At 39.6% G+C, this 24,214-nt stretch overlaps 2 protein-coding genes across 5 annotated transcripts; both read left to right on the top strand.

Moving 5' to 3' along the window:
* The first annotated feature begins 6,620 nt into the window (after positions 1 to 6,620).
* Positions 6,621 to 13,612, top strand: LOC110064644 (uncharacterized). The gene is made up of 2 exons (XM_020771721.2): positions 6,621 to 6,748; positions 9,439 to 13,612. Exon 2 carries the CDS (start codon positions 9,458 to 9,460, stop codon positions 9,998 to 10,000), a length of 543 nt encoding a protein of 180 aa, XP_020627380.1. The 5' UTR covers positions 6,621 to 6,748; positions 9,439 to 9,457; the 3' UTR covers positions 10,001 to 13,612.
* A 4,467-nt stretch (positions 13,613 to 18,079) lies between these two features.
* Positions 18,080 to 22,845, top strand: LOC110051182 (uncharacterized). 4 transcript variants are annotated; one of them, XM_020757199.2, is made up of 3 exons: positions 18,080 to 18,614; positions 18,713 to 18,787; positions 21,017 to 22,307. In XM_020757199.2, the coding sequence occupies exon 3, from the start codon at positions 21,036 to 21,038 to the stop codon at positions 21,624 to 21,626; it is 591 nt and encodes a 196-aa protein (XP_020612858.1). In that variant the 5' UTR covers positions 18,080 to 18,614; positions 18,713 to 18,787; positions 21,017 to 21,035; the 3' UTR covers positions 21,627 to 22,307. The 4 variants fall into 4 exon arrangements, with proteins under 4 accessions (XP_020612858.1, XP_089141202.1, XP_089141204.1 ...); XM_089285076.1 differs by lacking the exon at positions 18,080 to 18,614 and having other exon boundaries at positions 18,641 to 18,787; XM_089285078.1 differs by lacking the exons at positions 18,080 to 18,614; positions 18,713 to 18,787 and adding an exon at positions 18,821 to 19,443 and having other exon boundaries at positions 21,017 to 22,845.
* The last annotated feature ends 1,369 nt before the right edge of the window (positions 22,846 to 24,214 follow it).

Genomic DNA, 24,214 nt, shown 5'->3' with positions numbered 1-24,214 from the left:
GATATTTTGGGGACTTAGTCTGCGTGCCCAAATGAGTTTTCTTCCAAATGCAAGACAACGACATCAGGTTACTCTCTTCCCATCAACAGAGGATTTAAATTTATTTCTCCCCATATTGTGAGTCTTCCTAAGCATTTCGAAGAGCTTCAATCAGATTTAAGTAACCAAGTAGTTGACTTGCTCGCTCTAAGGGTTAAAGTTTATTTTCTATTGATGGATAAGATTCTTTAAGAAAGGATAGAAACCGTCAGGGCGGTGGTGTTGCCATTTACATTAGGTGAATGATTTATTATCTTATTCTGAGATTTAGATTTAGAAGGTATCGAGGGTATCTCTCTTGAAATTCGAAGACCATGTAGCAAGCCTTGAAGAGATAATCATGGTAGAAAAGATTCTGAGGACAAAGAAATAATCCTTGTTGGCGATCTAAATTGTAACTACCGAAGAAACAAAACACAAACCGCGGTGATAAACATGGAACCAAAACGCATGTTAAACAAAGTTAATTTCCTTGACGTTTCGTATGTACAACATACATCTTCAGAAGTGACCATTAACTAGATTACAATCGAAATTTAAACGCGAAGAAAAAGAAAAAGACTGGTATCTAATAATATGTAACAAGACTAATAGTTAATAACAAACAGATGAGTCTGCGGGAGAGAGAAAAAAAAATTACCATAGTAATAATAACAATACAAAATGTTAGTAAAGAAAAAGTTTTTCACTGCCAACGTTTTCATTCAAGGCTGGCTTTAAATCACGAATTAACAATGTTTCCTTAATTTTACAATGTATATCTGACCTACCAGTTGCTAAGATATCAAAATTGTCCCACTTAATATTATGACCCGTGGAAGTAACGTGATCCGCAATGGCTGAGGTGTGACCGGGTCATACAGGGATTATTAGAAATTTGATACTCTCAAATTCCGTAATGATTTAGCCAAGGAAACTCTGAAACATTACGATGCTAGACTACGAGTAGTCCCTCTTTCGCTTAGTCCGTCGTGCGTGACGCGAAAGAAAACCGCCAGAAAAAAATGGCCGCGCGAAATCCTGCAGGCGAGGAGCGCGCGAAAGGAGGGACTACCGCCTAATCCCAAGAGTTTGAATTATGCGTTGCTCTCCTCGCCCCCAGGATTTCACGCGGACATTTTTTTCTCGCGGTTTTCTTTCGCGTCACGCACGACGGACTAAGCGAAAGAGGGACTACTCGTAGTCTACGATTTGGTGATCTCTTTTAAGACTCTATTTACTATTATTTACTGTCCTTCTAGTTCAAAGGACGTTCACTTATCACGTGCTTGTAAATAGTAAATCACGCATCACGTTATGATGTCCTGTCTTGCGTCACGCGGCTAATAGGACCCAAACACGCATTTTTTTCCCTCTTATGTTCTTTATCAAATGTCATGAATTGGAAAAAGAAAGTGTCAGTGCGGAGTTGAAAAGTAAAAGTTTTTAAAAGATAACACGCAATGATCTTTCAAAAATTGTTTGTGCTCGATTGTTCAAAAAAAAAAAAAATTGGAAAACTTTGGAAACTTTTTTGGGAAAGTGATTCACCGCCATCCTCCCCCTCCTGGAAAAAATTGCCCGTACGCCTATGGTCTCAACGATTGGACTAAACTTTCGTTTACTATTCCTCAAGTGCCATTGGCTCCCAATGAACTGCTTGTTGTTCTAGGAGAAACAGCTATTATGTTTTGTGCTTAAACAAAAGTGGTGAAAGCCAAAAATCGAAAAACGCATGGGAACAAAAACACTTTGTCGGGCTTCATAACAAGTACCCTCTATGCTGTTCAATAAAAGGTATCTCGGTTACTGTGGGTTTTTAAACCTGTCAATCCGGGGCTTTTCTACATTTATGTTCACGAAGTAGCGTCAATTTCTTTCTGCACAGAACGCACCTTTGGCGTTTACTGGACAATAGAAGCTGTAGCTTGTGCTCTAGGAGCGGCCAACATCCATGTCTTCCTTTGAGAATCGTGCAGATTTACAACCAACGATTTTTTCCCCAGATGCGAGATTTATCGATATTTAGCTCACCGACTTTGTACTATACGAACTACTGATATTCCCTGGGTTCAAACCATTTACTGTACTACTTAAACGGCAGTAAAAATAAAGCCTGGAAAAAAAAATTCAGGCTTGTACGGGAGTCGAACCCATGACCTCTGCGATACCGGTGCAGTAGTGTACAGCACCGCAAATGATCCCCGACCGCAAATGATCCCGAACTGCAAATGATCCCGAACTGCAAATGATCCCGAACTGCAAATGATCCCCGATGTGAACCGCAAATGATCCCGCCGGAAAACGAGGAATGGTATGGAGTTTGTTCCTCGGGTCTAGATTTCAATTTTTAGCCTAAACAGAAACAAGTCATGACTGATTAAGATTGAGAAACATAAATCTAAGTCACAAATCAATATGTGAGAAAGCCTCCTATTGTAGCTAACCCCCTACATGAAAGTAATGTAAGATATTAACAAATTGTAAATAATGTTAGTATTGTAAGTTTTGTTGGTATCGTTAAATTGTAAGTTACGTTAACATTGTAAGTGGAGTAGGCATTTTTCGTATCTAATGTTACGTTAGTGCAATAAAAAAAACTCATGACTGACTATATTCTCGATATAGATATAATACGCATCATAAAAAAAGTTTTTCTTATAGAGTAGCGTAAAAGCTCTGCGGAATGCCTTGTAATCGGCTTTGCCTATACCACAACATTTCATAACAATTTAACCGCAGCGAAAATTGCGAACGGATAAATAACGTCAGATAATTAGTGTCTATTTTTATCGCTTGCACGTTTGGTCATACCCTGGGTGCTAGAGACTTTTAAGTGCGGTTTCTGGTTTTGGTTAATGACGCCAAATAAAAAACTTCTGATACCCAGGGTACTCTTGTTATCGATTTTGAAAGTCAGTGGCAAGAAATTCTAATGGATATCGTGTTGTAGTGGTGTAACCTATGTATCAGGCTAAGGTTGTTCATGAAGCAAGACATCTTTGGTCTGGAAATCCTACACGAAAACGGCTTACGGCTGCCATTCTACTTTTAGTTCGTAATGATATCCTGTCTCTCGGTTTTTCCGCATGTCTCCCACGGGTAATGGTGGTAAGTGTTAGATCGCTCAACTATGCAAGTTGACCAATCAGGAATCCTGTCCAGATTCAGTACACGTTTACATCATCAGCATGGAATTTCTGGCTGTAAATTAAAGATGCGAAAGCCGAACCGGCTTGGAGTGTTGAGATGCGGACTTTCTATCTCACAGGATATCATTCGTAGGACTAAAAGGTCATTAATATGTCACGATCGCCCTTACTGGTGACGTGGTATTAACACAAATGTATACAAGTATTTTATGTCTTCGTTAGGGTAGTATTAAGCTATTATTGTTGTAGATCGAGCCAATTGAGAAATGGTATCACTGCTGTTTACGAGCTTTTATTGTTTCCGTGGTTTTTCAGAAGAATCGTCAAAAGAAAATGAGATGGAATTATTTATCATGAGAATTATATTTAAATTGTAGTTTACTTCTTTACATTTATTCAAAGTTATCGTTTGGATGATGAAAATAAAATAAAGAAATAAAAACATGGAACCAAAATCCATGTATTCTCTATTTTCCAGCGAGATCATTTGCGGTCCACATCCGGGATAATTTGCGGTTCGGGATTATTTGCAGTCCAATTTGGGGATCATTTCCGACCTGGGGATCATTTGCCGTCGGGGATCATTTGCGGTGCTGTGCAGTAGTCTACCAACTGAGCTTACAAGCTAATTGGGAGCTGGTCGTTTTGTTGGTTCCCCGGGGTTGGTTCACGGGTTAATTACGAACCAACATACTCCCGTACAAGCCTGAATTTTTTTTCAAGTTTTATTTTCACAACTGCTCAAGTAGTGTTTATAACTGCGATGATCATTCACATCTTCATTCCTTAATCCTTAGAGCTCGAACCGAAAAATTGCTAAATTCTTCGAAAAGTGGTTCGGTTTCGGTTCCTGAGGAGTTTATAGATCTGGCCTTAATGAAATCTAGGCAGCAGAAGTTTTGCGACAAAGTAACTTAGTAACGATATTTTCACTATATTTAATTAACCAGTACTTGAAAATTTTATTGCTCCCCGATAAATTAGTTTCTGGGCTTGTTTGTCTGACGATATATTCACTTTAATGTGGGTCGCGACGTTTCGACCGTTTCTACATTGTGCATCTGATCGCCATTTTTCGTAAACTTGGCCAAAAGCGGAAGTAGTAAAGAGAAATTTATGGAAACAGTTGCCTTAAACTAACGTCTTCGTAGCCAAAAAAGTGTGAATTTTAAGAATAAAAACAAAAACGAAACAGCTGGGCAAAAAGTGGGAAGAAATTCAATATATCTGTGGCAGTTGCGGGGACAAAATCCTCAATAACAGAACCAAGTACAGTTTTCGTGAATAAAAACGCTACCCTCTGGATCAGGGCGAGACTCGAAATCTCGATTGATTGAACCCACACATCGTCCAAACACCGTACTTTCTACAATTCTGTCTGACCGACATGGATGCTAAAACCTGGCGATCACTGATATTGTCGTTGTTAGTCTTGATAAGCGCTTTTACGTCTTCTTTCTTAGTCGGCATGGTGACAGCAACAAAAGTGGCTAAGAAAAGGACCACTTAATTTGGCATCAGCAAAGGGAAAACGGTTGGTTCTGAGGCCTAGATGGACATTGGGTGCTATACTCTTTCTTATGACCTTATACCAGGACCTTAGGACCTTATAGCAGGACTTTAGGACCCTATACCAGGACCTTAGGACCTTATAGCAGGCCATGAAACCTTGAACAGTCTGCCGGAACACTTAAAACTATTTATGTAATGTTTACTGTGTTGCGACCAATTACATGCAGATTACATCAGAAACGTTCTACAAGAATAGAATTAAACCACAACTTGCAATCTTCAACTCGACAGGTTTCCATTACGCAACTGCATTAGTTGGCCTATCTGTTTCTTTAGATATTAAATCTGTTTTCCCTAAAGGCATTATTAATATAGTATTTCTTTTCAGTTCAGAGCTTACGCACAAGTGAAGGGTAATCGTGAATCATTTTGCAGAAAAAGAGAAAGTAAATACGAGAATCCTGGATTCTAGAAATTATTCTTAGTGTTCGCTGTGCTTCTTTGACCATATATGGTCAGAAAGGTCTTCAACATCGCTGATACACATAGGAGTCCAAAAGGGATCAACGGAGCACTGATTGTGCAATACAGTAAACACAATTGTGTCATTTTACTGATTTTATTTCAATCAGGGCTTACTTTGCAAAAGGAGACCATCTACATCTCATAACAGTCATAATATCATATAAATTAACTGACTAATCTCCTTTTTTGCTGTTTACTGGCTAAATCCATACCCCATTGAACCCTCCTTAACTGGACAAGACAATGTGAAAATAACACTGAAAGAAAGCAGATGTCGTGCAGCACTCTACTGTAGTAACTGTTTGTGCAAGGTTTCAATTCACTCAGATCTCGTTTATCCATGAACAGAAACGGGACAAGAGATAAGTTGTGAAAGTGAGTTAGGCACGTAGACAAACGCGGGTACAACCGTGAAACAATACATGAAAGGCAAAGTCAAATGTCACAACGTAACGAGGCCAACTCTGGCTAACGTGAAATATGCGCAGCCTGCTTACCTGCTGGTTACCTGAGAGAGATACACCTCTGCGCAAGTGCAGAGACTGAACGAAAACAAGCGGTTGTGTTGTGTTCAATTTGTTATTTTCTTTCATCTATGAAAAGAGTGGCGAAAAAAAGGGAAACTGGCGAGAAGACTGAAGAAAATCAGGGTGAACTCCACTGATTAAGAAGACCAATATAATAAAACTTTGAACTGAATGAAGGAACAAAAGGTGAAAAGACCTAAAGATGGTTCAGATGGTTTGAGAGCACAAGATTTGGTAACCTGAAATCTACTTCCAACAAGCCCACTGATAGCCCAAGATGATCAATAAATTCTCCTCTCTGTGTAGCAATAAAACAGCTAGCAACTGTTTCACAGAGTCAAAACCAAAGTAATTACTCCGCATGACCAATAACAACAGAAGAAAGCAGAGAACGAACCAATCAGAATTCTTCGCAAATACGAGTACGTATTACGTATACGACATCACGCACGGGAAAATGCGTCCGAACAGTAAGTCACAATTGGTTTTGATTTTGCTCCTGGCAAAAGTTTTTCTCACCAATCACAAAGCGTAGCCAAGCAAAACCAAAGCAATGCGAATTGCTTTCCAACCTCAAAGGAAAGCTGTTCTATTAAAGCAATTGTAATACCATTAGATTGTTATTTTAGCGTTTCAAAACTACTGAACGTGACACATTGAGTAGGTGACTGTTTTACTCTCAGAGAGCAGTCGTTAGAGTCGCTGACCAAAATCCATTTAAAATCATTCCAGCACGGGGTCTATTTCTTTTTCCGAGAAAGAAAGGAAAATATTCCAGTTGAGCTTAATTGCAGAACGTTGTATGATTAAAAAGATTTGGACCTCTTTCAGTTCGTGTCAGGGGGAAATCTTTTTTAGTAGTATCAGTTACCATTAGGCTAACATACTTATCATATTACATACGTTTATGACGCTGAGACGCCAACTGACTACGTGAGCAAAACTTGAATACTCGCTTGTCTTTCTGCGCAATTGTTTACTTCCTTGTTCTTGCAGTTCCAACCGTTGTTAAAGGTAGGTGTTCCTTTACATGTACTTGATAATACTCCGGGAGCGTCCAGCTTATAATGAAAAACCTAACATTGTTCCTTCCTCCTTCTAAGATCTCTTCGCGCTCAGTCTTGCAGAGGCAAATATTTGTAAGCCAACAGAGTTTTATCTGTTCGTCGGGTTTCTGGCTTTTTAAAGCCCACAAAGTTTAAGGAAGTAGAAATTTTCGAACGAATGTCCGAGGTTCAAGCTACACGTTTGCTTTCTGTAGATGTTAGCTGGTTCCCCCCTTTGCATTTTAAACGAACTCATCCAAGTGACACTCATGCCAACAATCTAATATTCCCTATGGACGAGCAATTTCAACAGTGAGGACACAGTTATTTTGTCAACAAAAGGTAAATTAGCTGCACTGTCATTTGCCAAAACTTTAAGTATCTCAATCGTTAAGTTGACCATTTTGATGCATATGTCTATAGACATGCCCAGCTAAATAAAATGATGGCAAAGTTAGTCGCAATTACGATTTGTTCACTGGACTTGTACTAATATTACGAGCTTATATATGGAAACCGACGCAGACGTCGAGTAGCATTTAATTTCTCACAGTAGCACTCTCAAAAAATGTGAAGTTCGCCAATAGAGTGTGTGGACGTGACGACATCAAATTCTCAAATCCAAAACTAAAGAGCCCCTAAAGGTTTTATCCTCACCAGGCATAAGAGGTACTAAATTTATATCTGTTTACAACTTTCCAGCTCAATAGCGTCCTTCGTTTGGAAACCAGCGCATTTTGAATTTCGGAGTTATGGCGGTGCGTGACCTGAAGCTAAGATCGCGTTTGTCGAAATATATACACTTATCTCGTGATTTTTAGCCATTTTAGGAGTTAAAGTATTAGGAAAAGTGCTAGTGTAAATGTTTTTTGGTTCGGTTCAGATAATTAGTTGTCTAGATAGCCAAAGTAAGTTCTAGATGTTTACACTATTTTCAGGCCGCCATAATGGAGGACTAAGGAGGTCCTCCAACAAGGCGGCTCCATACTAGGCTCTATAATTTGCGCGGAACATTTCGACGAATATCTCAACTTTGGGACAACGCACACACCTTGAAGTTGGAGAACTGTCTTCTTTATTTATCGTCTATAACATCACAATTTCTTGACTCTATCCACTGAATGTTTTTTTATTTTATATTTTATTGCGTGACAATGAACACACTCTGTAAATAAATAAACGTTATCCAAGTATGCTGATTGTTTTGCTTTAAAAGAAATGTTCCCAGGGTCTATTTACAAGGATGTAGAGTGCTTTTAGCCTTGGTATTACTCAAACGAGAGGGTTAGTACCTGAGCTTCCTAATGTCTCTTCACCCAGTTGCATCCTGCAATGTTGTACAAAAAACGTCCAAACTCCTCCAGTATAGCCGCCATTTTATTTCCCAGAATGAACTGAAGTTTTTGAAGAAGAAATACCGCTCGGCTTGAGCTACAAGCACTTGCAAAAAGAGTTAAGACACTCACTGTTTTTTTTTTTTTTTTGATACTCACTGTTAATAACCGAACAGTGCGTGTCATTCAGGTCAACGCATCCCCACCCCCCTTCTCCCCCCAGCAAAGATGTTTCGATCTTCACTTGGCATTCAAGTGAAGGGTATCAACATTGAAAAAGGGGGGAGGGGAGGGAGGGGCGTTGTGACTTTCCTTTTGACCTGGAAAAGGGGTTTTAGGAAGAAGAAGTGAATTTTTGCGTCAGTCTCAACCTTTTTGCAACTGCTTGTAGAATGTAAAATAGCGGCGCATCGTTCACTGTTCTTTAATTGCAATTATCCACTTCCTTGTTATAACCTTCCTATCTGATAACATTCTGAAGCAGCGCCAGGTCGTAAAAACTACGATGAAGCCCATCCTGGCGATAAAGGTGAAATTTGATTCAACTTTCATCGCCAGGCCAAGAAATATTATTGCAAAAGATATTCGCCCTTTAGATTTTGACTTGGTGTCTTTTTTTATCCAAGTTTAAAATCGAATTCCAAAAACATTTTCAAAGGGCGAAATGAAAACCTCGTTTTATTTTTGATCGCGGATTAGTGTTAACCCTTTAAGCCATGGGACCAATATGAATATTCTCCTCACTGAACTCCAGATGGGTCTTATGGTATAAGTTGGGAGAATCTGTTCAATCATCAGGGTATTCCATCTTTGGTGATCGTTTTGGTTATTCTCGTAAAATTTATGCTCAATCAAGCAGTAAAAATGCGAAGAGAAATTGCACGCTAATCAAAGAGTTTTAACTGTCTATTAGAACTGATCGTTACTCCTCAAAGAGGAAATTCAGTGGAAAGTACGTCATTGGTCCATATCAGCCATAGTATTGTTATTTGTAAATCTGTAAACAGTGCAATTGTGTTTTATTCATATACGTTAATCAGTTTGGCAACTAAATCGCAAGATTAGATGAAGGCAAAATGAGCGCTATAATTTCCGGACCTCTTTATAGGTTATCTTTCCCGATGGAAGACCAAAAGAGAACGTTGAGCAGTTTTGAACTATCACTAATACTTACGAGTTCAAACTCTGTTGGAAGTCTCGAAACGCTTTTCGTTCTTCCTGAATTAAGGTGTGAAAAACTGCAAACATATCTGCACCAATAAGTAAGTTATAAAGTCGAGACTGTGTTGTTTGAGATTCAGATGGAAGCTCTCTTATCTTGTAGACAAACCGAGGCCCACAATATGGCGGCATTTATTGGAGAAAGAGTTGGAATTAGAGAAACGACAACGCCTGCTACAGTGCCCGCGAACCCAACAGCCAAACTAATGTATTACCTTAACTGTGTGGCAAGTGTTATTCAGCTTGACGATCCCAATCTCAGCAGGCTGAGGAACTACGAGAGTTACTATTTACTGAACGACGCACAAATCGACGCCTTGTTGGCAATGGTCCTACTTTTTAGCCCAGATGAGCTGATTGGTAAAGTATTCTTCCACAGTGAAGACTGTGGAGAACACAGCAACCGATTTTTTGAGTTGAGTTCAGTTTCTCACCTGTTAGCGGTGTCAGACAACGTTCTGATTGGAGGAGAAAGGAAGAGAGTTGCTAACATCATGTTCTTTAAGAGATACTGGTTGGAAAATAATTATATTTCACCCATGACGTCATTTGAGGGTCGTCTGCAAAGGCTGGCACGCGGTCTACCAGGCAGAGCGCCATCCGCCCGCAGAGCACTACCCCCACCTCCCCCAACTCGTCCTTCTACCATGTGTAATGTAATGTAGTAATCCACGCAGTTTTATGCCAGACAGCAGTCACAGCAGACTGAAGTCGATGAACGCGCGTATAGGTAATTGATAGTTTCCACGATGGGAATTGCTGGTATGTATTTTCTTTAGTTTGTGATCAGCACATATATTACTTGACTTTAATATTTTGTAGCAAACAACGTAGTGTAATGCCGTCAGACATAAGTCACAGAAAAAAACGACCTAAGTGCACTGACCACTACGTTTAGGCACGCATACACAGGTTATTGATATTTTACATGACGAATCACTGGGTTGTATTTTCTTTAGTTTGTGTTCAGTAAATGATTACTTGACTGTGATGTCTTTTCATAACCAACGCAATTTAGTCAGACAACAAACAGCCGAAACTATTGAGCTCTACTAAGGGTATTACTTCGGCACGAGCCGCGGTGTAACTCTTCACCTGTAACTGGATTGGTGCTGATGAGGTTTCCATGTAGTTTTAAAATGAGTGGATCGTAACTGCTATTGCTGGACTACTGCGAGCAGTCCCTTTTTGGTGATAGTCAGGGAAGCAGCCATCAACGGTGCAGGGAGACTGTAGCGAGGAGAAAGAAAACAAGAGGAGACTGGGGATTAGAATAGGGAAAGGCGCCTCTCCCCAGTTCCTCCCCTCATGCCTCAACTCGTTAATTCTCTCCATGCTGTTCATGGCTTGCGCAGCTGTCACAGTGATTTGGGTATCCCTGAGTTTTGGGTACCCCCGTACCCAAATCCCTAGTGTTTTGGGTATCCCCACTAGGCATACCCAAAACACTGAATGCTTAAAACTGGGGTAAGTGAAATCATCCACAAGTCCGCTCAAAACCCAATTATCTTCTTACTAAGCTTTTGTCCCGATAAATGAAAGCGTTATTTTACTTGATATAAAGACAATACGTCGCTGAAAATAGTCGCAATTTAGAACAGACTGTCTGATCCGAGTTCGCAGTATAACGACATACAGAACCGAATTCACGCGCCAAAGTTCCTTGTATAAACATGCGCTTGGTGCCGTTATTTTAAACAAGAAAGGCACATTCTAAATCTGGTATAGTTCGGCAATTACATTTAATCAATATGCGAACGAACACACTGAGATGCGGCCGTCACGCAATATGCACACTGGTCTCAAGCTGTGACTGACCTCTGTGTATCTTGCCTGTCTGAAATAAGTTTGTTTGACCATCCCTCCTATTAGATTTTGCCGGCGAACATTTCTCTATGCCATTTAACGAGGTTTTTTTTGTTTTGGGAAGAAATCCAAAATAAATATAAATGAAGTAGACAAGGCTTGAATCTTTGGACAGGGGGAAACAAGTAAAAGTAGGACACCCAAATCCCTAGTGATTTGGGTATCCCCTTCTGAAGTGTTGGTTTGCAATCATTTAATTCAGGGTAGCCAAATCGACCGAAGATAGAAAGGCAAAGCAAACTTGCAAAGTCGAAAGTCAATCAAGAGAGAAACGGACTAGAAATGCTAAATTGTAAGGGATACCCAAATCCCTAGTGATATGGATATCTCCTTCTGGAGTGTTTATTTGTCCTCGTTACTTTAATTCAGGGTAGCCAAATGAACCAAAGATTAAAAGGAAAAGAAAACTTACCAAGACGAAATTCATTCAAGGGAGAAAAAGACTAGAAATGCTAAATTGTAAGGGGTACCCAAATCCCTAGTGATATGGGTATCCCTTCCTAGAATGTTTGTTTGTTATCGTTGCTTTAAGTTAGGTAGCCAAATCCACCGGAGATTTAAAAGGCAAAGCAAACCTACAAAGACAAAAGGCGTTGGAGGGGGGAAAAGAAAAAAGATATGCGAAAAATTAAGGGATACCCAAATCCCTAGTGATATGGGTATCCCCCTCTGGAGTGTTTCTTTGTCCTTGTTTCTTTAATTCAGGGTAGCCAAATCGACCGAAGATAAAAAAACAAAGCAACTTTCAAAAACGAAAGTCATTCCAGTGGGGAAAGGACTAGAAATGCTGAAATGTAAGGGATACCCAAATCCCTAGTGATATGGGTATCCCCTTCCAATATGTTTATTTGTTATTGTTTCTTTACTTCACGGTAGCCAAATCGACCGAAGATAAAAAAAACAAAAACAAAACAAAGCAAACTTGCAAAGACGAAAGTCATTCCGATGAGGAAAGGACTAGAAATGCTGAAATGCAAGGGATACCCAAATCCCTAGTGATATGGGTATCCCCTCGCAGAGTGTTTATTTGTGATTGCTTCTTCAATTCAGGGTAGCCAAATGAACCGAAGACGAAGAGGAAAACAAAACTTACAAAGACGAAATTCATTCAAGGGAGGAAAGAACTATAAATGCCTAAATGTAGGGGATACCCAAATCTCTAGTGATATGGGTATCTCCGTCTAATATGACTAGGTGTTAGCGTTTCTTTAGTTCGAATTAAGGGTAGCCAAATCGACCGAATATACCATTCACCATTCAACTTGGAAAGGACTGAGATGGCCTCCTGTCGAAATAAAAGTAACAAAAAGAAATTTATGCCTTAAAGTAGACCGAGAGTGTCCCCGGAGATGTTTGTATTAAAATTGTTGATTTTCGACTGAAGAAAAATTTACGGGATACAAAATATTTAGTCCAAACATTAACGGGATATGAATTATTTAGCCTCTACCTCAACCTCCCTTCTCCCCACTCCCTCTATAAGGCCTCTATTCCCTTGAGTTTTTTCCACGTGTCTAAATCATAGATGCGAGTCGGGATTTGCGTGGATTTTCGCGGGAAATACGGAAAATGTTGGAAGGATGGATTCTGAAAAATATAGAAATATTTTAGAATATGTCAAAAGCCAGAAATATCCGGCAGGGTCTTCCAAAAACGAAAAGCTAGTTTTGCGAAAATTTTGCAAAAACTTCGAAAATTATTGTAAAAAGAGAAGAAGAAAAAACTTAAAACTTTAATTTAAAACTTGGAAGAACAATTAGCTCGTCGCTTCCCGAAGCACTTGAGATGGGACAGAAAGACAGTTGCTGGCCCAACGGTGAAAATGATCGCCCACCGTATGACATACGTAACCGGTGAAATACTGCATCGGTTTAAAAAGCTGTATTCTCGTTTGGAATGTTCTCGGTACACAGCCATGTATTGGACGGGGATACCAGTATCACTAAAGATTTACATATACCAAATATTCAGCTCTCCCTTACATTTTAACATTTCCAATCATTTCCTCGTTGAATGGTGAAGTCTTTGTAAATTTCCTTTGCCTTTTTATCTTCGGTCGATTTGGCTACCCTGAATTCAAAAAACGATAACAAACAAACATATTGTAAGGGGATACCCATATCACTAGGGATTTGGGTATCCTCTATATTTTAGCTTTTCTAGTCCTTTCCTTACTCGAATGACCTTTGTCTTTGTAAGCTTACTTTGCCTTTTAATGTTCGGTTCATTTGGCTATACCATGGATTAAAGAAACGATAACAAACAAACACTCTGAAAGGGAATACACATATCACTAGGGATTTGGGTATCCCTCACAGTTTAGCATTTCGATCTAGTCCTTTCCTCGTTGGAATGACTTTCGTCTTTGTAAGTTTTCTTTTCCTTTTAATCTTCGGTGGATTTGCCTACCCTGAATTAAAAAAACAACAAGAGAACGAACAAACACTCGAGAAGGGGATACCCATATCACTAGGGATTTGGGTATCCCTTACATTTCAGCATTTCAATCTAGTCCTCGTTCTTCATTGCAACATTCGTCTTTGCAATTTTGCTTTTTTTTTTTTATCTTTGGTCGATTTGGCTATCCTGAATTAAAGAAACGATAACAAATAAACATTTTGGAAGGGGATACCCATATCACTAGGGATTTGGGTACCCCTAACGTTTTAGCATTTCTAGTCCTTTCCTCATTGGAATGACTTTCGTCTTTGTAAGTCTGCGTTGCTTTTTTATCTTCGATCGATTTGGCTACCCTGAATTAAAGAAACGATAACAAACAAACACTCTGGAAGGGGATACCCATATCACTAGGGATTTGGGTATCCCTTACATTTCAGCATTTCTAGTCCATTCCTCATTGGAATGACTTTCGTCTATGTAAGTTTGCTTTGCTTTTTTACCTTGAATTAAAGAAACAATAACAAGCAGGCACATTGGAAAGGGAAGTAATAGGAGAGATAATCAAGGAAAGAGCGATAAATAAACAAGTCTGAGACAAAGTTTATTTCAGACAGGCAACATACACAGAGGTCAGTCACAGCTTGAGACCTGCATATTGCGTGACGGCCGTATCTCAGTGTGCCCGCTCGCATATTGATTTTATTCAATCGCCGAACTATCCGAGGTTTAGAATGCGCCTTTCTTGTCTAAAATGACGTGCATTTCAAGGGTTATCGATAGGCACTAAGCGCATGTTGATACAACGAACTTTGGCGCGTGAATTTGTATGCCGTTATAAATGCGGACTCGGATCAGACAGTCTTATAAATTGCGACTATTTTCAGCGACGTTATGTGTTTATATCAAGATTAAGAAAGCTTTTATTTATTGAGACAAAGCTTCGTAAGAACATAAATGGTTTTTGAGCAGAATTATGGATGATTTCGCTTGCCCCAGTCTGTGGTATTTAACGCTTTCAGTGTTTTGGGTATCCCTACTGGGGATACCCAAAACACTAGGGATTTGGGTATCCCTACTGGGGATACCCAAAACACTAGGGATTTGGGTACGGGGGTACCCAAAACACGGGGATACCCAAATCATTGTGACAGCGCTGTCGCCCATCCAGAAAGGGATAGCAAACGTGCAGTGTAATTTACAGAGGGCCTGCTGTGATATATTATATTCAGGGTTATATTACATAAATGACTAGATTGGTGTTCGTTTGCTTTTTTGCGGTAGTTACATGTTCAATGGTCACTGATACATCGCAATAAAGCGTACGTTAGTACTTTTCCTAGATTGTGAGAGACTGAGGTTTTTGTATAATCTGTAGTTTAAAAGATTACGCGAGTGACGTAGTCTGTTTGAATTAGTAACTGGATTGTCACAGTTGAGGTTGAAGGTTTGTTTTCCAGTACAACAACAACTTTATTTTTATAATTGTATAAACCTTTGCAATTTGTCCACCCGAGTGTAGTGGAGCTAATCCAGTCGGGTGGAACAACAACAGAAATAAAGTACACTTTATCTCTTGTATTGATTATTTTAGCTAATTTTGTATCGGACAATTTTTTGATCAACTGTCACGCAACGGCCGAGGAATAACCGTTCTCAGTCGGCTTCTCCCCCTAATAGCAGGTTTGCACGTTGTCGTCATTTGACTACAACTACCAGAATTCCTTTCATTTTTTCTTTCTTATTTAAATTTTGAATTCCCAGTGGGGTTTGGATAACAGTTGCCCTAATTAGCATAAGAAACAGAAAAAGTGGAGGATTCTGGTCATTGTAGTCAAATGACGCCATCATACAAATCGCCTATTGTTGTTGGAATGTCGCTATGTACTGTGTGGCCGTCTGATCGTAAGCACTTTAGCTTGTATACAGGAATCACAGGATTGTATTAAAATGCTCAAATGGCATGTAGCAATTACTGGAGTAAGGATTTTCATTAAAGAATTTGACCGTTTGACCCTCATAACAATCAAAGGAGACCTATCGTCAAACTCCTGGATTAAGTAATATAGAGATGAGACATGTTGGTGAATTTGCAATTACTAGTGTATTTTTAAAGGCTGTCAAAACAAGCCGGGTTCGTACCACGCAAGGTCGCACTTATCTCACAAAGCGTAGGCTTTTTTCGTTGGCTTTTGTTGCACACATATTACAGAATAGCTAGGGTGGCAAAATTGCAGGTGAACAGAGAGTGGTAAAGGCTAAGGGTTCTTGGGTCTCAGAGGACACTCGTGCCAAAGAAATCATAGAGTACTCGTTTCGCTCGTATAAGTTCATTAAGGTCCTCGAATAAGACACATTCTCATCAAAGCTTACCACATTAATAGGTCACTTTCCAGCAAACAAATGCTCATCTCCTGGTCGTTTTGAACGCCTGGACGAGTCAAATGCTCATGAAATTTAGCGTTCAAGTTGGCCATAGTACTAATTCGAACATTCGAAGTCAACTCCACTTCAATTTAGTGAAACACCTAACATTAAGGTGGCTGAAAACAGTTTTTGATACCTGTGTTCATTCACCTTTTTCTCTAAAACCCTTGATCCCTCGGTCGCCGAAAATGGCAGCAAGCGAGTTAACAACACAAACTTTGGTTCTTTGATGGTTAAGCTGACGTATGTGCCGTTGCCATGGCAACATGAATAAATATGAACAGGCCTTTAAAATCGGTTTTGTTTATTTGCAGAAAATCTAGTCATTAGATTTTCTTTATAATTTGCATGTAACAAGCTTGTAACGATTCTCACAAGTTAACACCATTTTGCTAATAATTTAACAGAGAGATCTTTAATTATCCCTTGTTGAAGGTTTACTGGAATATCTAGAATTTCCTTTGTTAAAGTTCAATTATTTTCAATACACTGCGTTCAATTATAGAGAAAAATAGCACAGATAGTGCGGGTGTTGAGTAAATAAAATGATCGCTCTATTAACAGCATGTTTGTTTTTTGCAATCCTTGTGCGCGCGCTGAATTGCATCAGCAAAAGCGCGCGCGAAAACTGTGTTCGGCCACCTTAATGGTCGCCTGTGTAAAAGCCACAAAATCATCAATTCGGGCTGGCACGATGCATGCTTTGAGTAGTAACCGCGCAAACACGATAGCGAGGCACGCGCTGACTGCACGGTTACTATTCTAATATGGCGTCGGGCTCGGTTACTATTCCAACATGGTGTCGGGCGCTCTCGTTCGGGCCGACTAATTATGAACAGTGTCTACACCTGAGTGAGTGAGTGAGTGAGTGAGTGAGTGACATATTTGCATATCGGAGTCCCCGTAAGAAACACGTTTCTACGCTTCGCGTAGCCACGAGTTTAAAAACAAGAAATCCTCCTTTTGATCATATAAACGCATGATGACATTTCATTTTAGAGAAGGGATTTCTGGCATGTAATTATTCGTTGCCACACGTGCAAAGAAATTGGTCAGTATAAATAGCTATAATTTATAGTTCTATTAGAGTTTCTGATTTGGTTGTAATCAGTCTAAATACCGTCTCTAGAAAATCTGTTAACGGATAGAGCAATATAGTTTCATGAGTTTATGGAAGATAAACTAAGGTTACTTCAAAATACTTGTTATATTCTTTTATTTTTATTTTTTGACGGAATAACCGTTTTAGGATTATAGCCTTTACAAGAATCCGTTCTGTAATCAGCAGTCTGTCATATAATAGTGTTGCAAAATATTTAGGCCTCCTTACTAGGGCGGAGCGTAGAAAACTATTAGCATTTTTTTTCTAGTTGCATTTCATTTCTACCAAGCTAATGGCAGTCCAAGATCTGTAAGATGATCAATACTCTCGCCTTTCTGTGTGCTATAGAACAACTTACAACTTTTTTTTCAGGCTTCATTTTCACTTTTGTCTGAGTAGTGTTCATAACTTGGATGATCACTCTTATCTTCATTTATTAATCCGGTGTGGAAATATATGATTTTCATCTATCCACAGTCATTTACAAAACCAAGGTAATTTTTCACCTGCATGGCCAATGAAAAAGTTCTGACAAAAACGGAGAATGAAGTAATTATAGTTCGACGCAAATACATGCACGTACTCCGACGCCAAGCGCGTGAAAATATCTGCGAGCAAGGCGCAATTGGTTTTAATTTTGCTTCTCACTGGTTGACAAGAGTGAAGCTGACTAATCAGTGATCTCAAAACAAATGTGACTGGCTTTCCATCTTCAAAGAAAAGCTACTCTAAAGAAATTGGTAGTACTGAAAATAGATAACATTGACGTTTGAGTTTTAGTGATTGTTTCATTCTCTCAAAGAACAATTGTTGGGGACGCTGACCAAAATCCACTCAAAATCATTCCAGCAGGGCGTCTATTTCTTTTTCCGAGAAAGAACGGAAATCATTGCAGTTGACCTTACTGACAGAATGATCTGGACCTCTTTCAAAACGTGTCAGCAGGAAAATATTTTTTATGTAGTATCAGGCCCAGTTCAGACGTCGTGCTTCTGCCGTGCCGAACTAAATTCAGGAATTAAGTTCGACAAAAGCACGGCAGAAGCACGGCGTCTGAATCAAACTTTTGAATTAAGTTCGGCAAGCAATTAAGTTCGACAAGCTCTGCCGTGCTACACGACTCTGGCACGGCAGCGATTCAAACGTCGTGCTTCTGTCGCGCCAAACTAAATTCATAAATTATGTCAGTGTGTTTTGGCGAGATTTCGTTCCCTCGGGGAGTTAGGAGGAGAATTGTTACGAGGCTTCAGTATACCCTGGATTTGATTCGACTCTGGCACGACGTCTGAATCAGAGTTGATTTCCTGCCGTGCTACAGTCGAACCAAATTGCAATTTAGTTCGGCACGGCAGAAGCACGACGTCTGAACTGGGCCTCAGTCAGTCGTTAGCCAACATTACAAGATGCAGGCACGTCTTATCTGATCACATTACATATAGCATACTTTCTAGACGGTTTGTAGGACGCTGGGACGCCCCCTAAACCAGGTGAAAAACACTTGAATACTTCAACCTCGATTTCAGGAGCTCTGTCACGTTGCCTTGCTCTTCTTTCGGCACACTTGTTTATTTTCTTGTTCTTGCAGATAGGGCGCATTGCTGACTGAAGTGTGCAGGACTTCCAAGATATCCACCACACTGAGTTTCAAGCGTTGTTAACAGTAGGTGTTCCTTTACATGTACTTGATAATACTCGGGAAGCGCTCAATAAGAGTCTGCCTGCTCAGACGGAAAATGTTAATGCTGTTGTTTACTCTGTTACCAGATCTTTTGTTGCTCTTGCAGAGACATACTTTTTTAAGCTAACCTAGCTTTATCTGTCTTGACTTGTAGCTGAATTTTTAAGCGCACAGGTTTAAGGAAATAGAAATTTATTCCACGAATTTGCGAGTTGTTGCACATTTGGTTTCTGAAGATGTTGGCTGGTTATCCATCGCGTTTTAAACGACCTAATCCAGCTAACTGCTCATGCTGGATTTATCCCTGACGAAGAGCACTTTCAGAGGAGGGGACATCAGTTTGTACAAAAGAGCTGCACCGACTGATGTCAAAAGATTGAATACCTTTCTTAGAATCGGCTTATTTTAATTCGCAATACGCCTTACTGAAATTTGACGAGGGCAAAGTGAGTTACAGTTTTATGGGAATTTTCTCACCGGACTCATTCATTAATCACCATGAGACTGGTATTGCGATCTTCCAGTTCTTTAGTGGGCATTTTGAACCCATTTAGTACTAAACAAGAAAAAAAGAACTAGAAAAGGAAGGGAAATATAAAACAGGCTGCGGGATTGGATCTGTTTACATTTCAGAGAAGGTAATTCATGACTATGCTAATTAGTCTGCCAAAAGTGTTAACTTACGTTAACTAATTTTACAATTTTATGGAAAGCGACGTAGACGTCGACGAGTAGTGCGTCGGACGTCATTTTTATCATAGAATCACAGTTGTACTCTGAAGAGATTTGAAAGTTCGCCTCTAAATAACGTACCTTCAAAATCATGCAAGTGTTGATTGTTTTACTTTCAAGGAACTGTTCTCAGGGTCTATAGCACAGATAGCTCTTAGCCCTAGTGTAACGCTAACAGGAGAGTTAAGGAGCGGAAATACGAGCAATATTTTTGTCAAACTTGTCGCGCAACAGTGATGCCGTGATAGTTTTTGTCTAATGCAAACTCGACGTCCTCTGTGGTTTCTTTTTTCCGGACCGAATAGTGGTATTTTCCGCCGAATCCGCCATGTTTGTTGACATTTGATGACAAGAGAGCTCGACCACGAATACGTCATTTTCACGGACCAATCACAGACGTTGTTTGTGAAAATGTTGCGTGACCCTCTGTGCACTGATGCTGAAAGTACTGCCTTGATATTCTTTCTCAGCCTCTTCTGGATCTCTAAAGAAGTAAAGATCAGGAATATCAGTAGGTGTTCCTTTACATGTACTTGATAATACTCGGGAAGCGCTCAACAAGAGCCTGCTCATAAGGAAAATGCTAATACTGTTGTTTACTCTGTTACCAGATCTTTTGTTGCTCTTGCAGAGACATACTTTTGTAAGCCAACATAGCTTTATCTGTCCTGACTTGTGGCTGGACTTTTAAGCGCACAGAGTTTAACACTGGTGTAACACTAACAAGAGAGTTAACCTTTACTATAGTTATCATCATTCGCTTTTCGCGGTGAGCGGTTGTACAAAATACATTCAAAACCATTCGAGTATGGCCATCAATTTGTTTTTCGAGAATGAACTGAAATTAATGGAAAAGCAGACCGCACACCTTGATCCGAAAAATGTAGAATAGCGGTGCATCGTCTACCGTTCGTTTTCTTCCATTTATTCACTTTCTTGTGAGAGAGTTTGATAACCTTCAGTTGTTAAACTGCTCAAAAATTACATTGACTTTAGAGACGTCCTTCAGAGTTAACGAGTAGGAAACTCAATGGAAAGCACCTCACTGGGCCATAAAAGATATAGTTTTGTTAAGTAGGTATAGTAAATGACACAACTCTAACGCCGATGATTTTATTTATGCGTTAATCAATTTGGCAACTGAAATTAGATGAAGGCAAAATGAGTGTTATGACTTTTTCACCAGGCGTCTTCAAACGTTATCTTTCAACTGATTTGGTGATCTCTTATGCATCTTTCATTTCATTTTTAACCCGTAAATCTCCAACGAGCAGCGACCATTATCCAGATGCAAGATGAGTAAGTTTGGATGACTCCTAATACTAGGTCGTTCCGACTCCGCTGGAAGTCTCGAAAGCATTTTCGTTCTATTTGTATTAAGTTGTGAAAAAATTAAAACGCGTCTGCACCGATTAGTCACAGTAGTAAAATCAAGAATATATTATTTGAGATTCAAACGCAAGCTCTGTTATCTTGTAGACAAACCGAAGCCCACAATATGGCGGCACTTATTGGGGAAAGAGTTGGAATAAAAAGGACAGGGAGCAAGGCTACAGTGCCCGAGAACCCAACAGCGAAACTGATGTACTACCTTCACTGTGTGGCACACGTTATTCAGCTCGACAATCCGAATCTCAGCAGGCTGAGGAACTACGAGAGGTACTACTTACTAAGCGACGCAGAAATAGACGCCTTGTTGGCACTGGTCCTAATTTTCAGCCCAGATGAGCTGATTGGTAAAGTATTCTTCCCCAGCGAGGACTGTGGGGGAAGCACCAACCAATTCTTTGAGTTGAGTTCAGTCACTCACATGTTAGCTGTGTCAGACAACGTTCTGATTGGAGGAGAAAGGAAGAGAGTAGCTAACATTATGTTCTTTAAGAGATGCTGGTTGGAAGGCAACTTCATTTCACCTTTGAGGTCATTTGAGGGTCGTCTGCAAAGGCTGGCACGGGGTCTACCAGGCAGAGCACCATCTCGCCCCAGAGCACCCTCTCGCCTCAGAGTATTATATCCACCAAGATCATACTCTTCTATACCGGAAAGACCTGACTCTCCTTCTTCGTCATGTTGTTGCAACATTTTGTAGAGAAGTAAATTTGCTGTCAGACAGCACAGTCTCGGCAGAAAAGACTGAAGTCGAACACGTACATAGATGATTTTTAGTTTCCCTGACGAGGATTTCTGAGTTATACTGATTGTTTTTTTTTTACTTTGGATTCAGTACATAATTACTGAACAGCAATATTTTCAAGCAATTGCAATCAGTGGAGTTTTATGTCAAAATGCAGTGAAAGCAGAAACCACTGAAGTCTACTAGGACTATTACTTGTACGGACGCATACGTACTTGGTAGATAGGTTCCATTACGGATTAATGGGTTGTATTTTCTATACTTTGTGCTCAGTGCATAATTACTGGACAACAATTCTTTGTAGTATTCATCGAAGTTTAATGTTCGTTAAACAGAAATCACAGCGAAACGTCTTAATTCCATAGCTGATTACTGAGATGGGCCTGGGATGTATCTTTTATATTTAGTGTTCAGTCATACAGTACATAATTACCGGATAACAATTCATTTTTTTTGTGGTGATCAAGGAAGTTAATGTGAGACAGCAGTCACAGCAAAAACGACTGAACGAATACATTACATGTAATTGATGTTTTTATAACGGATTATTGGGTTGTATTTTCTGTAATTTGTATTCGGTGCATCATTAATTACTGGATAGCAATATTGTAGAGTAATAAACGCAGTTTAATATCAGACCGAGTAGTTATTGCTGACACAACTGAGGTCTATTCATATAGTATTCGCTTGCAGCAGAATAGCCGATAATTAAGAGTTTCCATAACGGATTACTTGGTTGTGTTTTCTATAGTTTTTCATCCCCAGAACCGCTGAATTGTCATATTTTGTAGTAATCAACGCAATTATATGCCATAAAAAGCATTTCGAGAGCACTAACAAGTAAAGTTTATTTAGAGCATTTCTTACACGAACGCAGAAATAGATAATTGATAGTTTTCCTGGCCGCAAGGAACCACTGGGCTCCATTTTCTAGCTGTCATTTTGTATTCAGTACATAATTGCTGAAGTGTAGTATTTTGCGGTATCTAAATCAACCTTATTTGATGTCACATATTTCAGTTACTAACCAACACATCCATAGAAAATGATTTGGTAGCCATCACCAGAAGTAAGTCTCGAGGTACGAGATTGTAACCACTTTGGCCCGCTCTCCAAATTATTGGAGTGTCATTAACGTTGCTGTATTCAATAAATATTTATGCAGCAATTGCAAGATTGTGTTAGCAGTAATGAATTTGTACGATGTTAATTGCTGAATTACATAATCAGTGGAGAATTAATTTGCCCCTCATAACGAAAAAAACGACACTTGAATGTTTTTGAATTTTCGTGAAATGGTTAGGACCTTCTGATGGACAAATCCACCGAAGATCTGTCAACTTTATATTTTCTTAGCTAAGGTACTTGCTGAAACATTTTTTTGTGTAGTTTTGACAAAAACAGGATCAATTGAAACTGAAAGAAAGTGTGTGTCGTTTAGCACTCTATTGCAGTAACTGTTCGGGAAGGTTTCGATTTACTCAGTCGATTCACTCCATGAACAGAAACGAGCAAAAGATGAGTTGGGAAAGGGAGTTGAGCACACAGACAAGTGCAGGCACAAAATTTGAAAGCGGAGAATGAATGAACGGCAAAGTCGAAGTATCCTTAGCCACAACGTGGCCAATTCTAACGTGAAATGGGGCCGCCTGCACACCTGAGAGAGCGGCTCTATTCGTTATGTTTCTTTTCATCTATAGTAACGAGAAAGCTAGGAGGGCTTGATAAACGACAACTGAAAAGAAGACTGAAGATTGAAAAATGTCGGCGAACGCCTCTGATTCAGCAGACCAGTACAGTGAAAATGTATCTAGGCACGAAAGTTGAAATCACCTTGCAATGGCTGGAGCGAACGCATAAGATTTAGTAAGCTCTATACCTGGCGGCTCGGTAACCAGTCGAGTATCAGGGTGTGTTTCATCATACAAAGGTACGTGATGGAAGAACTGAGATTGGATATGGCCGGGAAGGTTTCAGGGCCAATAACATTGGTTCGAACTGTCGTTTAAAGAGGCAATGTCTTAGTGATTTTTTACAACTGAGTAGTTTTGTTGAAAGCGAAATAATAGAGCACCAAGAGCAAACTGCAAACTGTTTCCTCGAAATAACAAGCCATGATTTTCTTTGGTGATTTTTTCAAATAGTCTTGAAGAAAAAGGGCTTTTTTAAAAGTTGAAACCCAATTCCACCAAGCCTATTAGCAGCCAAAGATGATAAATAAACACTCCTCCCAGTGGGCACTGAAAGAACAAATATAAAAGCTTGCAACTGTTTGGTAAAGCCAAAACCAATGTAATTACTCTGCCTGACAGACCAATAACAAAAGAAGAAATCAGATAATGAACAAATCAGAATTCGTTGCAAATACAGTCGACTCCCGATAACTCAACCCTGGCTAACTCGAACCTCTGGATTTCCGTCATACATTTACTGCAGTTTCACCCTCGGTAACTCGTATACTTTATAACTCGGACCTCCTGCGCCAGCTCGAAACAATTTTTGTTTCCCTTCAGGTCATTCTCTACATTTTTACCCTCGACAAC

This window comes from Orbicella faveolata, unplaced genomic scaffold (assembly GCF_042242905.1).
Source record: "Orbicella faveolata isolate gen_17 unplaced genomic scaffold, um_ofav_v1 contig_13, whole genome shotgun sequence".
In the NCBI taxonomy this organism is placed as follows: domain Eukaryota; kingdom Metazoa; phylum Cnidaria; class Anthozoa; order Scleractinia; family Merulinidae; genus Orbicella; species Orbicella faveolata.
Note: the sequence above shows the minus strand (reverse complement) of the source record. Positions and strands in the feature narration are given on the sequence as shown.